At 36.3% G+C, this 15,493-nt stretch overlaps 1 protein-coding gene across 3 annotated transcripts in view; it reads left to right on the top strand.

Moving 5' to 3' along the window:
- Nucleotides 1-15,493, top strand: part of PPP1R9A (protein phosphatase 1 regulatory subunit 9A) — a 319,708-nt gene that overhangs the window by 201,132 nt on the left and 103,083 nt on the right. For all 3 annotated transcript variants that reach the window (XM_060020512.1, XM_060020511.1, XM_060020513.1), the window contains exon 5: nt 13,213-13,348. In XM_060020512.1, the coding sequence (XP_059876495.1) occupies nt 13,213-13,348 (136 nt within the window). The remainder of the gene's footprint in view (nt 1-13,212; nt 13,349-15,493) is intronic.

Raw genomic sequence — 15,493 nt, 5'->3', positions numbered from 1 at the left:
ATTAATGGAACTGAATAGACAGTTCTAATTTAGGCCTGATTTTTGACCAATGCACCAAGGTAATTCAATGGGGGGAATTATAGTCTTTTCAACAAAAGGTGGTGGAACAATTGGAAAACCACATTAAAAAAAAAAACAAAACTTGACCTTCATCCTACAGTGTGTACAAAAGTTAACTCAAGATTGATCATAGACCTTAGTGCAACAGCTGAAACCATAAAATTTCTAGAAAACAGGCAAAAATTTTATGATCTTGGGTTAATCAAAGATCTTTTAGGACACAAAAGCAAGAAATTTAAGAAAAAGAAATGATAAGTTAAACCATCAAAATTTAAAACATTTGTTTGAAAAATACCCTTAAAATAAAAAAGCAAGCTACTGACTAATATTTGCAAAACAATTATCTGATAAAGCACTGTTATTTAGAAGATATGAAGAACTCTTTATAATTCAATAAGAATATACATAACCCTGTTGAAAACCTGCAAATCAATTAACGAGAGACTTCACTGAGGAAGATATACAGTTAAGCTCATGAAATGCTGCTCAACACCATTAATCATTGGAGAAATGGAAATTAAATCCACAGTGAGGTACAACTACACACCCACTAGAATGGCTGAAATTTAAAAGACTGATACTACTGTGCATTGACAAGGATGTAGAGCAACTTTAATATAACATCCTTTCATTTCTGGTGGGAATGCAAAATAACACAGCCACTTTGCAGAACAGTTTGACAGGTTCTTATAAAGTTAAACTTACACTTATCATACCAGCCAGCAGTTCCACTCTTAGCTATTTACTCAAGAGCAGTAAAAACATGTATCTACCCAAAGTCTCATACTTGCATATTCTTAGGAGCTTTATTCAAAACAGCTCCAAACTGGAAACAACTCTAGTGTCCTTTAACTGATAAATGCATCTACAAATTGTATTATATTCCATACCATGAAATATTTCTTAGCAATACAAAGGAATGAGCTGCCAATATATTTAGCACCATGTATGACTCTCAAAACTATTATATTGAGTAAGAAGCCAGACACAAAAGGCTTTACACTGCTTGAATCCATTTAAACTGCAAAGAAGAAAGAGGGAACATTTTTGGGGTGACAGAATATTCTATATTGTGGTTATTGTGTTTGTTATACAACTGTATATATATTTGTCAAAACATATAATACAATTTAAATTTGGTAAATTTTGTTGTATATAAACTTGACCTCAGTAAAACTGATTCTTAAAATATGTGATAATAGTTAAAATTAACTTAAAAAGTGCTATGCTAACTAATTATATTGAGGTGATGGTGATTTGGGAAGGAGTATCATGTTTCTTTAAGAAAGGCAGATGTAGTCAAACAATTTCATTAACAATATGTAGATTTTATTGTGCTGTATACTTTTATTTTTAAAATATTTTGTTATTGGGTTTTTACCAGAAAAAAATATATCTATATAAAATTCTTTATTATGTATGGACCCTTTTCCTTATTCAAACATAGACTTGCAACGTAACTTTTAAGAACTCATGTTTTTGGGCCTGTAGCTTTAAGTGGGACCTTAACTATCTTATTTACTACTATGTGCCTGGCATAATTGGTGTACGTATTGTTGCATAACATATTACTCCCAAATTTAGCGACTTGAAACAGCAACTTTTTTTATCTCAGTTTCTGTGATCCACTTCCCCGCTTTCTCATGAGAGCCTCTCTACAGGGATGCCTCACAACATGGAAACTAGATTCCCCAGAGGGAGCGAGGCAAGGGAGTAGCCAAGATGCAATCTGCCATCTTTTCATAGAGCCGAAGTGACATTCCATCAGTTCTGTATTTTATTTGATAAAAGTGAGTCAACAAGTCCATCCCACACTCAACGGGAGAGAATTACACAAGACATAAATATAAGAATACAGAGATTACTTGAATACATCTTAGAGGCTGACTATTATTTACTGATCAGTAATTAGTTGGATGGATGGACGGACAGATGGATAGACAGGCAGACAGATTAATGTTATACCATAATACAATTTATGTTTAACGTTGCATACCTTATCTTAAGAACCCTGAAAACCTTGAGACTATTTAAGAAAGACTGACCTTTGGATGGTGAGAGATCTAAACATTTTTCCTTCTATACATAAAAGATTATACAAACTTTTGCCTAAAATATAGAAAAATTTTAAAAGACATGGTAACAATTGTCAAGCATTTGAAAGAGTGAACTCTGGAACAAGGATGAGTTGTTGTTTTTAACTCCAGACAGCCTTCCTAGTACTGAAAGGCAGCTGTTATAGGAAAGTGATGCTATAGAAGAGATTGTGCTTCAGTATGAGAAATTTCTAATAAATTTTATGTTTGCTCTTCAGTGCTGTTCACATTAAACTTTAAATGCTTTCTGAAAAGTACCTGCTACTTGTGCTCAATCACTAAGCACTCATGCTTTTATCCCCAGTGAATGTATTTAACAACTTTCTGACATCAAGTCATATAACACTTCTGGAGGTCAGGATTTTATAGGAACTATAGTTACACACAATAGAAAATAAATTAATCTGAGGGTCTTAAATATTCCTCTGTCCTTTTTGGAAGAGGTTATGATATTCAAAAGAAAATATAAGTGAATGATAGGTGACTTTTTTATAGCTATGCTCATGTTTATTTTGGATTCACCCCGGGCATGTAATTTCTAAGTATGGAAGTTTTAAAATATTTTTCTTTATGTAATGTCATTGGTGTATTTGAGATCTCTATTGAAATGCATTGAATATTGAAATGTTTTCACTTCATTCACATCATTTTAATAAGAATTTTTGTCACCATTACAACACAAGGGGAAATTGAGAGTTTCACTTTTTAACAGAGCCTTGGTTTTGTGGTTGGGTGTAATGGAGTGTCATACATAATGGAGGGTGGTGAGGGTATTATCATGTTCATGGAAATCATGAGTCATTGTGGATTTTGTACTTACATTACTCCTAAGACTATATCCCCTTTCCCTCAGATAAGAGGAGCAGCCACTCTAAAGTTGGGACCGTGGATAATAAAAGTTTACTCTCATATATATGAGAATAGTCAGCAACAACTAGTGATAGGAAGAAGATTAAAGACAGTGGGGATTTCAGAAAACTACTTAAAGGGGACTTTGGCTTAATGAGATGTTTTCTGGTGTCACTATGTACAGATTAACATTCTCAAAAAATCCTTTTTAGTATTTTTGTGTGTAAACGTTTAAACCTGAGACATCAGAGCTAACTATTAAATAGAGAAATGTCATTTCTTGAAAGGACGTAGCATTTTAGAAAATATATAGTCCTTGACGTAGCATAAGTTAGGCAATGTTTTTTAAATAATCCAACTACTTTTTTTTTTTACATTGAACTATAGTGTAGAAAAAAGTTCTTTATAATCAGAGTTGGGTTAGATACAAAATTCATTTCCAGGAACTAAGGCTTACAATTAGGTTTAAATATTTCAGATCTGTCTTTTAAAAGCAAACATTTTTAGATGAATTTTAAAATTTTTAAATGCTAAATATATAGTACATTAATCTAGATCCCAATATGGAAAGGAAAAATATGTAAGAGTCTTCAAGTATAAGAAAGAGGGAAAGCCTGGTTGTGCAGAACTTCAGCCTCTGAATACAATCAGCAACTTTAGTGAAGGGAGATGGATATACTTTTGCCACCATTGCTCAGTAAAATTAAGTTAAATATTTTAAAAGCTATCAAGTTCACACCGTAAGATGTCATCAAATATAGAAAAAAATGAGTTTTTACCAAAATGTTTAAAAGCACCATGTGATCTTGTGATCCAAGCCTGAAGTAAAATGATAATAGGTCTTGTGCATCTAGTTTTCTTTTTATTATTAAGGTTTTTTGTGTGCATATGATAAGTATTTGTTTATAGAATATTTGAATGAAAGAATTGATTTTATTAGAACTAATAACTATATCCTGATTTAGCTTTTCCTTTTTTAGATTAGCTTAATTCCACATTTATAATTAAAAAGTTTTGATGTCATAATAAGTGCCATTTTTGACTAATGTATCACTTTTATTGGAATAACTTATATCGGAAAAACAGACACTCATAAATCATCATTTTTCAACATAACCTCTCACATCATTCTTTATGACTACAATTCAGCAAATTGTAAATGGGATTTTATACTTGTTTGTTTTTGTTTGACAGCTCACCAGAGAATTCAATAAACTAATCAAATGAATTCCATATAATCTCGTCATCTAAACTCCAAAGGACAGTACGTGGACATTGCTTTGTCTTATAATCGATGAAAAGAAAAGGAAAAACTGATTTATCTGCCTTTGCCTATTTTATCTCAGCCTGAGGGGCAGAGGAGACAGTTCTTTGTAAAATAATTCATGTTGAAATGCATGATTGTTTTAAACACTAGAAACAAGCCATGCTGTAAAAACATAAACCCTAGTTATAGATTTTTTTTTTTAATTTTTTTTTTCTGCAAGGTTCTACTCAAATGCCACAGTCTTTTCTTTTTTTTTTATTTTTTATTTTTTATTTATTTATTTATTTTTTAAACATCTTTATTGGAGTATAATTGCTTTACAATGGTATGTTAGTTTCAGCTTCACAACAAAATGAATCAGTTATATATACACATATGTTCCCATATCTCTTCCCACTTGCGTCTCCCTCCCTCCCACCCTCCCTATCCCACCCCTCCAGGCGGTCACAAAGCACCGAGCTGATCTCCCTGTGCTATGCGGCTGCTTCCCACTAGCTATCTACCTTACGTTTGGTAGTGTGTATATGTCCCTGCCTCTTTATCGCTTTGTCACCGTTTACCCTTCCCCCTCCCCATAGCCTCAAGTCCATTCTCTAGTAAGTCTGTGTCTTTATTCCTGTTTCACCCCTAGGTTTTTCATGACATTTTTTTTTCCTTAAAGTCCATATATATGTGTTAGCATGTGGTATTTGTCTCTCTCTTTCTGACTTACTTCACTCTGTATGACAGACTCTAGGTCTATCCACCTCATTACAAATAGCTCAATTTCGTTTCTTTTTATGGCTGAGTAATATTCCATTGTATATATGTGCCACGTCTTCTTTATCCATTCATCCAATGATGGACACTTAGGTTGTTTCCATCTCTGGGCTATTGTAAATAGAGCTGCAATGAACATTTTGGTACATGACTCTTTTTGAATTATGGTTTTCTCAGGGTATATGCCCAGTAGTGGGATTCCTGGGTCATATGGTAGTTCTATTTGCAGTTTTTTAAGGAACTTCCACACTGTTCTCCACAGTGGCTGTATCAATTTACATTCCCACCAACAGTGTAAGAGGTTTCCCTTTTCTCCACACCCTCTCCAGCATTTATTGTTTCTAGATTTTTTGATGATGGCCATTCTGACTGGAGTGAGATGATATCTCATTGTAGTTTTGACTTGCATTTCTCTAATGATTAGTGATGTTGAGCATTCTTTCATGTGTTTGTTGGCAGTCTGTATATCTTCTTTGGAGAAATGTCTATTTAGGTCTTCTGCCCATTTTTGGATTGGGTTGTTTGTTTTTTTGTTATTGAGCTGCATGAGCTGCTTGTAAATTTTGGAGATTAATCCTTTGTCAGTTGCTTCATTTGCAAATATTTTCTCCCATTCTGAGGGTTGTCTTTTGGTCTTGTTTATGGTTTCCTTTGCTGCGCAAAGGCTTTTAAGCTTCATTAGGTCCCATTTGTTTATTTTTGTTTTTATTTCCATATCTCTAGGAGGTGGGTCAAAAAGGATCTTGCTGTGATTTATGTCATAGAGTGTCCTGCCTATGTTTTCCTCTAAGAGTTTGATAGTTTCTGGCCTTACATTTAGGTCTTTAATCCATTTTGAGCTTATTTTTGTGTATGGTGTTAGGGAGTGATCTAATTTCATACTTTTACATGTAGCTGTCCAGTTTTCCCAGCACCACTTATTGAAGAGGCTGTCCTTTCTCCACTGTACATTCCTGCCTCCTTTATCAAAGATAAGTTGACCATATGTGCGTGGGTTTATCTCTGGGCTTTCTATCCTGTTCCATTGATCTATCTTTCTGTTTTTGTGCCAGTACCATACTGTCTTGATTACTGTAGCTTTGTAGTAGAGTCTGAAGTCAGGGGGCCTGATTTCTCCAGCTCCGTTTTTCATTCTCAAGATTGCTTTGGCTATTCGGGGTCTTTTGTGTTTCTATACAAATTGTGAAATTTTTTGTTCTAGATCTGTGAAAAATGCCAGTGGTAGTTTGATAGGGATTGCATTGAATCTGTAGATTGCTTTGGGTAGTATACTCATTTTCACAATGTTGATTCTTCCAATACAAGAACATGGTATATCTCTCCATCTGTTTGTATCATCTCTAATTTCTTTCATCAGTGTCTTATAATTATCTGCATACAGGTTTTTTGTCTCCTTAGGTAGGTTTATTCCTAGATATTTTATTCTTTTTGTTGCAATGGTAAATGGGAGTGTTTTCTTGATTTCAGTTTCAGATTTTTCATCCTTAGTGTATAGGAATGCCAGAGATTTCTGTGCATTAATTTTGTATCCTGCTACTTTACCAAATTTATTGATCAGCTCTAGTAGTTTTCTGGTAGCATCTTTAGGATTCTCTATGTATAGTATCATGTCATCTGCAGAGAGTGACAGCTTTACTTCTTCTTTTCCGATTTGGATTCCTTTTATTTCCTTTTCTTTTCTGATTGCTGTGACTAAAACTTCCAAAACTATGTTGAATAAGAGTGGTGAGAGTGGGCAACCTTGTCTTGTTCCTGATCTTAGTCGAAATGCTTTCAGTTTTTCACCACTGAGGATGATGTTGGCTGTGGCTTTGTCATATATGGCCTTTATTTCCATAGAGGAAAGTTCCCTCTATGCCTACTTTCTGCAGGGTTTTTATCATAAATGGGTGTCGAATTTTGTCAAAAGCTTTCTCTGCATCTATTGAGATGATCATATGGTTTTTCTCCTTCAATTTGTTAATGTGGTGTATCACGTTGATTGATTTGTGTGTATTGAAGAATCCTTGCATTCCTGGAATAAACCCCACTTGATCATGGTGTATGATCCGTTTAATGTTCTGTTGGATTCTGTTTGCTAGTATTTTGCTAGTATTTTGTTGAGGATTTTTGCCTCTATGTTCATCAGTGATATTGGCCTGTAATTTTCTTTCTTTGTGACATCCTTGTCTGGGTTTGGTATCAGGGTGATGGTGGCCTTTTAGGAAGAGTTTGGGAGTGTTCCTCCCTCTGCTATATTTTGGAAGAGTTTGAGAAGGATTGGTGATAGCTCTTCTCTAAATGTTTGGTAGAATTCGCCTGTGAAGCCATCTGGTCCTGGGCTTTTGCTTGTTGGAAGATTTTTAATCACAGTTTCAATTTCAGTGCTTGTGATTGGTCTGTTCATATTTTCTATTTCTTCCTGATTCAGTCTTGGCAGGTTGTGCCTTTCTAAGAATTTGTTCATTTCTTCCAGGTTGTCCATTTTATTGGCATAGAGTTGCTTGTAGTAATCTCTCATGATCTTTTGTATTTCTGCAGTGTCAGTTGTTACTTCTCCTTTTTCATTTCTAATTCTATTGATTTCAGTCTTCTCCCTTTTTTTCTTGATGAGTCTGGCTAATGGTTTATCAATTTTGTTTATCCTTTCAAAGACCAGCTTTTAGTTTTATTGATCTTTGCTATCGTTTCCTTCATTTCTTTTTCATTTATTTCTGATCTGATTTTTATGATTTCTTTCCTTCTGCTGCCATTTGGGTTTTTTTGTTCTTCTTTCTCTAATTGCTTTATGTGCAAGGTTAGGTTGTTTATTCGAGATGTTTCCTGTTTCTTAAGGTAGGATTGTATTGCTATAAACTTCCCTCTTAGAACTGCTTTTGCTGCATCCCATAGATTTTGAGTCGTCGTGTCTCCATTGTCATTTGTTTCTAGGTATTTTTTGATTTCCTCTTTGATTTCTTCAGTGATCACTTCGTTATTAAGTAGTGCATTGTTTAGCCTCCATGTGTTTGTATTTTTTACGGATGTTTTCCTGTAATCGATATCTAGTCTCATAGCGTTGTGGTCAGAAAAGATACTTGATACAATTTCAATTTTCTTAAATTTACCAAGGCTTGATTTGTGACCCAAGATATGATCTATCCTGGAGAATGTTCCATGAGCACTTGAGAAAAATGTGTATTCTGTTGTTTTTGGATGGAATGTCCTATAAATATCAATTAAGTCCATCTTGTTTAATGTATCATTTAAAGCTTGTGTTTCCTTATTTATTTTCATTTTGGATGATCTGTCCATTGGTGAAAGTGGGGTGTTAAAGTCCCCTACTATGAATGTGTTACTGTCGATTTCCCATTTTATGGCTGTTAGTATTTGCCTTATGTATTGAGGTGCTCCTATGTTGGGTGCATAAATATTTACAATTGTTATATCTTCTTCTTGGATCGATCCCTTGATCATTATGTAGTGTCCTTCTTTGTCTCTTCTAATAGTCTTTATTTTAAAGTCTTTTGTCTGATATGAGAATTGCTACTCCAGCTTTCTTTTGGTTTCCATTTGCATGAAATACCTTTTTCCATCCCCTTACTTTCAGTCTGTATGTGTCTCTAGGTCTGAAGTGGGTCTCTTGTAGACAGCAAATATATGCGTCTTGTTTTAGTATCCATTCAGCCAATCTGTGTCTTTTGGTGGGAGCATTTAGTCCATTTACGTTTAAGGTAATTATCGATATGTATGTTCCCATTCCTATTTTCTTAATTGTTTTGGGTTCGTTATTGTAGGTCTTTTCCTTCTCTTGTGTTTCTTGCCTAGAGAAGTTCTTTTATCAGTTGTTGTAGAGCTGGTTTGGTGGTGCTGAACTCTCTCAGCTTTTGCTTGTCTGTAAAGGTTTTAATTTCTCCATCAAATCTGAATGAGATCGTTGCTGGGTAGAGTAATCTTGGTTGCAGGTTTTTCTCCTTCATCACTTTAAATATGTCCTGCCAGTCCCTTCTGGCTTGCAGAGTTTCTGCTGAAAGATCAGCTGTTAACCTTATGGGGATTCTCTTGTGTGTTATTTGTTGTTTTTCCCTTGCTGCTTTTAATATGTTTTCTTTGTATTTAATTTTTGACAGTTTGATTAATATGTGTTTGGGCGTGTTTCTCCTTGGATTTATCCTGTATGGGACTCGCTGTGCTTCCTGGACTTGATTAACTATTTCCTTTCCCGTATTAGGGAAGTTTTCAACTATAATCTCTTCAAATATTTTCTCAGTCCCTTTCTTTTTCTCTTCTTCTTCTGGAACCCCTATAATTCGAATGTTGGTGCGTTTAATGTTGTCCCAGAGGTCTCTGAGACTGTCCTCAGTTCTTTTCATTCTTTTTTCTTTATTCTGCTCTGCAGTAGTTATTTCCACTATTTTATCTTCCAGGTCACTTATCCATTCTTCTGCCTCAGTTATTCTGCTATTGATCCCATCTAGAGTATTTTTCATTTCATTTATTGTGTTGTTCATCATTGTTTGTTTCATCTTTAGTTCTTCTAGGTCCTTGTTAAATGTTTCTTGCATTTTGTCTATTCTATTTCCAAGATTTTGGATCATCTTTTTATCATTATTCTGAATTCTTTTTCAGGTAAAGTGCCTATTTCCTCTTCATTTGTTAGGTCTGGTGGGTTTTTATCTTGCTCCTTCATCTGCTGTGTGTTTTTCTGTCTTCTCATTTTGCTTATCTTACTGTGTTTGGGGTCTCCTTTTTGCAGGCTGAAGGTTCGTAGTTCCTGTTGTTTTTAGTGTCTGTCCCCAGTGGCTAAGGTTGGTTCAGTGGGTTGTGTAGGCTTCCTGGTGGAGGGTACTAGTGCCTGTGTTCTGGTGGATGAGGCTGGATCTTGTCTTTCTGGTGGGCAGGTCCACGTCCGGTGGTGTGTTTTGGGGTGTCTGTAGACATATTATGATTTTAGGCAGCCTCTCTGCTAATGGGTGGGGTTGTGTTCCTGTCTTGCTAGTTGTTTGGCATAGGATGAGTGAAGCTGTGTGCTGGCGTTGAGATGGAGATCTCTGGGAGATTTTCGCCTTTTGATATTATGTGCAGCTAGGAGGCCTCTTGTGGACCAGTGTCTTGAAGTTGGCTCTCCCACGTCAGAGGCACAGCACTCACTCCTGGCTGCAGCACCAAGAGCCTTTCATCCATACGGCTCCTTAATTTGGGATGATTCGTTGTCTATTCATGTATTCCACAGATGCAGGGTTCATCAGATTGATTGTGGAGCTTTAATCCGCTGCTTCTGAGGCTGTTGGGAGAGATTTCCCTTTCTCTTCTTTGTTCTCACAGCTCCCAGTGGCTCAGCTTTGGATTTGGCCCCGCCTGTGCGTGTAGGTCGCTGGAGGGTGTCTGTTCGCTCAGACTAGACAGGGTTAAAGGAGCCGCTGATTCGGAGGCTCTGGCTCACTCAGGCCGGGGGCGGGGGGGTAGGGAGGGTCACGGAGTGCAGGGCGGGCCTGCAGCGGCAGAGGCCGGCGTGACGTTGCACCAGCCTGAGGTGCGCCGTGCGTTCTCCCGGGGGAGTTGTCCCTGGATCCCGGGACCCTGTCAGTGGCGGGCTGCACAGGCTCCCCGGAAGGGGGGTGTGGATAGTGACCTGTGTTCGCACACAGGCTTCTTGGTGGCGGCAGCAGCGGCCTTAGCGTCTCATGTCTGTCTCTGGGGTCCACACTTTTAGCCGCGGCTCGCGCCCGTCTCTGGAGCTCCTTTAAGCAGCGTTCTTAATCCCCTCTCCTCGGGCACCAGGATATAAAGAGGGAAGAAAAAGTCTCTTGCCTCTTCGGCAGGTCCAGACTTTTCCCTGGACTCCCTCCTGGCTAGCGGCGGTGCACTAATGCCCTGCAGGCTGTGTTCACGCCGCCAACCCGAGTCCTCTCCCGGCGCTCTGACTGAAGCCGGAACCTCAGCTCCCAGCCCCGCCCGCCCCGGCAGGTGAGCAGACAAGCCTCTCGGCTGGTGAGTGCCGGTCTGCCCTGATCCTCTGTGCTGGAATCTCTTCTTTGCCCTCCGCACCCCTGTTGCTGTGGTCTCCTCCGTGGCTCCAAAGCTCCCCCACTCCGCCACCCGCAGTCTCCGCCCTCGAAGGGGCTTCCTAGTGTGTGGACACTTTTCCTCCTTCACAGCTCCCTCCCGCTGGTGCAGGACCCGTCCCTATCCTTTTGTCTCTGTTTATTTTTTTCTTTTGCCCTAACCAAGTACGTGGGGGGTTTCTTGCCTTTTGGGAGGTCTGAGGTCTTCTGCCAGCGTTCAGTAGGTGTTCTGTAGGAGTTGTTCCACGTGTAGATGTATTTCTGGTGTATCTGTGGGGAGGAAGGTGATCTCGTCTTACTCTTCCGCCATCTTCCCGGAAGTGGACCCATCAATGGGCTTTTTAAATGAAATTGGCAAGCTGGTTGTAAAAGTTATATAGCACGTTAGATAACTTAGAAGAGTCAAAATAATTTTGAAAAAGATATACATAGTTGGATAACTCATAGCACCTAGTTTCACGATTTACTATATAGTAATCAAGGCAGTGTGGTATTGGTACAAGGATAAATACATCAATGGAACAGATTGGCAAGTCCAAAAATCAGCACACAAGTACATGGTCAATTGATTTGCAACAAATGTCCCTGAGTAATTCAAGTGGTGGTAATGAATAGTCTTTTTAAGAAATGGTATGGAAACAACTGGTTACTCATTTGGAAAATAATGAAATTCCCCCCTTACCAAGCATCATGCATGAAAATTAGTTTGAAAGATTTTGCATACCTAATAAAAAATCAAAACGTTAACCAGAAAAATGGGAGAAAAATCTCAGCAATATTAAATCAGGAAAAGATTTCTTAGGTAGGAAACACAAGGCACAATCTTTTAAAAAGCGATAAATTGGACTTCCTTGAAATACATAATTAAGAAGATGAAAAAGCAAGGCACAGATTGAGAGAAGATAATAAACATATGCATATATGATTTGTGTGCATGTATGTATCTGTGTATGTGTATGTATCTATAACATTTATAGATAAGGATATATATCCAGAATATATAAACAGTTATTATAACTCAATAATTAGTAATTTCCCAAAGGAAAATAACTCAGATGATAAATGAACACCCAAGCATAATTTCAACAGTCCTGTTTGAAACTACATAAAAATATTTCTAAAAAGACATTTAATTACTAACATCCAAGTATAAAAATTTTGACCTTTAGTGAATTTGTACAGAGAATGGTACAGTATTTCATTTAAAATTGTAATTGAAAATAGCAACATATTATAATCAGAGGAAATCATCATTTAAGCATAGAAGCAAGATTAAACAGTTACATCCAAAATAATGAAGTTAAATAATATATGGAAACTATATCATGGAGACATATTATTTGTATTTTTAGAAAAATAGAACCATATATTAGTGTGAAAAGATGTTAAAAAGTGAATATTAATTTGTTGAGGAAGAAACATAGGATCAATGAGGGTGTATCATAAGTGACTAGCTGGCAATAAGTAAATGGCTTTCCTGTTTTTTTCTTTATACTTATAGGAATTAGTATCAACAGATATTTCGCCTTGACTCTTTATTTCTTGAGGCCACATCCTTCCTCATAGCATCTTTCTCCAAAAGAAATGAACTAATTTGCCACCTCTCCTTATTTTAGTTTTTCATTTTAAAAACAAAAACAAAAACTACATTTGTTTCCCCTTCTTTTTCTTATCTCCAGAGTTACAATTGCTTAGCAACAGGTCAGTGCCTCTTTATTTATTTACTCACATAGGGTATGCCATACCTCAAAATATTTTTGAAGTAGTTTTTGCATTATAAAGAGGACATAATTATGAAAATGTTTCTGAAGTTCAATGGTACAGTAAATTATGAGCTTGCTTTCATTTTGCAGGGCATCAAAAATGTGTAAAGTACTGTAGAATGGATTACATCTGTTTTGTCTTCTCCTAAAGTAATAATTTTTTATGATCCTTTACTTTTCCCATTTCTTTTCCTTTGGGCTGTGGCTGAAAAAAATCACTTTAATTGCTCAGCTAACCTCTTCTTCTACCCAGGCATACCTTTCAAAAAATATAGGTAGTATTATTTTTTTGAGGTTTGATGTACCCTGATGAAATATGAAGCTTGGTTACTTTTCTTAGCATTCCTTTTTGCTGGAGAGTCTAACTATATCAGTTTTCTTTAACCTTCGTATAGATTTGTTATTGGGCGAGAAAAACCAGGACATGTGAGTGAGGTTGCCCAGTTGATAAGCCAAACGCTGGAACAAGAAAGGCGCCAGAGAGAGCTGCTTGAACAGCACTATGCCCAGTATGATGCCGACGATGATGAGGTAAGTTGCATTTGCAAACGTTCTTTTTCCTTCATTTCTTCTTACTTCATCCCTACTTGATAAAACTCTCTTTACCGTATAACAGTATGACAGGTCTTTGCAGATTCTCAAGGAGGATGTGTCGACATTCAACTCACAGAAAGGAAATATTACTTGCGTTTGTTATTAGCTTATCAATCAAGTAATTGTATCATATTTACAGTATGAAGACTTCTGGATCAAATAAGTCCTCTTTTACCACAGTATTAAGATAAATTCACTGAAACAAAAAAGGGTAAGAATACCAAAATGTGAATAGTAGCTATCTTTTTGTTGGAATTAGGTGATTTTCTCTCTCTGCTTTATATTTTTTCAATTTTTTCTAAATTTTCTAAATCGGTAAACATTCTGAGTGAAAAGGCACATATACATACACAAACATACACAGAAAAGTACTGAAAATTGCTGAGTGTTTTCAGGTTTTTCCCCCCCCCAGGAAGAGAAAGTTCTTTGGATCTGCTCACTATGATTTGTGCTAACATAATGCAGAACAAAGCTTTTCCACCAGCACATATTCCATAGAGTAGATACATACTGGAATAATTTTGCATCCTGCTCTCTGCAGAAGATCAAGCAAATGAATAGAAGCTAACCCCCAAGTGAAAACTTCTCTATGGAACCCTTGTGTGTTGTAATATAATACAGATGCTGGTCTATTTCTAATGTAAATGCCAAATGTACATTGATAAAATGGGACAACATACTTTATTATAAACATGTTTAAACATGCATATGTTTCACATTGGCATGTCAAAGGATCCGTCAACAATTTAGTTGCAGTATTTCATACCTCATAAACATAGTAAATATTCAGGTAAAACAAATACTCTTCTTCATACCAGCTGATATAAATAAGGATAGTGTAACTTCCTATGTTCAACCTCTACTCATCTGAATATATTCTTTTTCCAGAACTTCTCTTGGTTTCTAGCCAGGACCTAGTGAAGATCAATAAAGAGACATTCAAATATTTTTCATGTATTTTTAGTCTGGAGTGTTCTAACCCAAATGTATCTTAATTTTTCATCTGTTTGTAGTATAGTGAGGATGTATTCTCTATTATAGTAGAAAATTTTAAGATGGTGCTTCAGTTAACTGTTAATCTAAGAGTAAACATTAGAAATTCTTCACTTGAGTGAATTAGTTTCTTAGAATTCTATTTAGTTGATTTAGTTTTTCACTTTCAGAATTCATTTTAAATGGCAAGTTTTTTTTGTTTTTGTTTTTTTACTATACTAAGATATTATATATGAAAATGTTATCTGGGATTTCAAAACTAAAAAAGTGATTTCCTCAAATATTTGAACTTTCATCTTCCCTAGTTTTCAGTTTTGTGTTTTATCAGAGACACTGATTTGCTTTGGCTTCAGGCCTGAATTAGGATTGTAGAATCATTCTTGGCAGGTTTGGCTTTTACCTGCTCACTCTGTTAGAAAGAATTTGGATCTGAGGTTCAGGGGAGTACGGGTGACATCAAGTGGTGGAAGGTGAGGAAGCCAAATTTTTCAGTCTCTGTGGACCTCAGCTGTCTTTGCTTTAAAGTACAGGTATTGGGCTAAATCTCTAAATTCCTTCCAGTTTCTAATATTCCATGAGCCTGTGAAATGAAGCATCAGGTGTAGCAAGGAAAGAGGGAAAATAAGATAGTTCTTTCATTGAGGCTTCCCAACTGAAATTTTTAGATCATTTACTACATAGTTCCTCCAGTTATTTTGAGGAAATGATCATATTCATCCCCCAAGGTTTTCAACTTAAGCAGCTAAAGCTTTTTCTTAATATCAGATTTTCTCTAATTTAAAAATTTGACTAAATGCAAAAGGAATATTTATCATTCAACATTTATACTTAGGAGTACATCATATGGATTTTGTTTGTTTGTTTGCCTGTTTTTATAAGGAAAGCAGAGTTAGTTGATTGTCACCTGAGCAGATACTCTCAGGGGCAAGGAGGGTAAATAAATATTCAGTGCCAGGCACTAGGCCAGGTGCCTTTCCTACATGATTTCATGTAATCTTTACAGCAAGCAGAAGAATCTTTTTTTTTTTTTTCTAAAAACGTAGTAATTGAGGCTTTTTCTAGTGGTATAGCTAGTAGTTGCCAGATTTA

This window comes from Delphinus delphis, chromosome 9, assembly GCF_949987515.2.
Source record: "Delphinus delphis chromosome 9, mDelDel1.2, whole genome shotgun sequence".
NCBI lineage: Eukaryota > Metazoa > Chordata > Mammalia > Artiodactyla > Delphinidae > Delphinus > Delphinus delphis.
The sequence above is the reverse complement of the archived record's forward strand: the minus strand, read 5'-3'. Positions and strand labels throughout refer to the sequence as shown.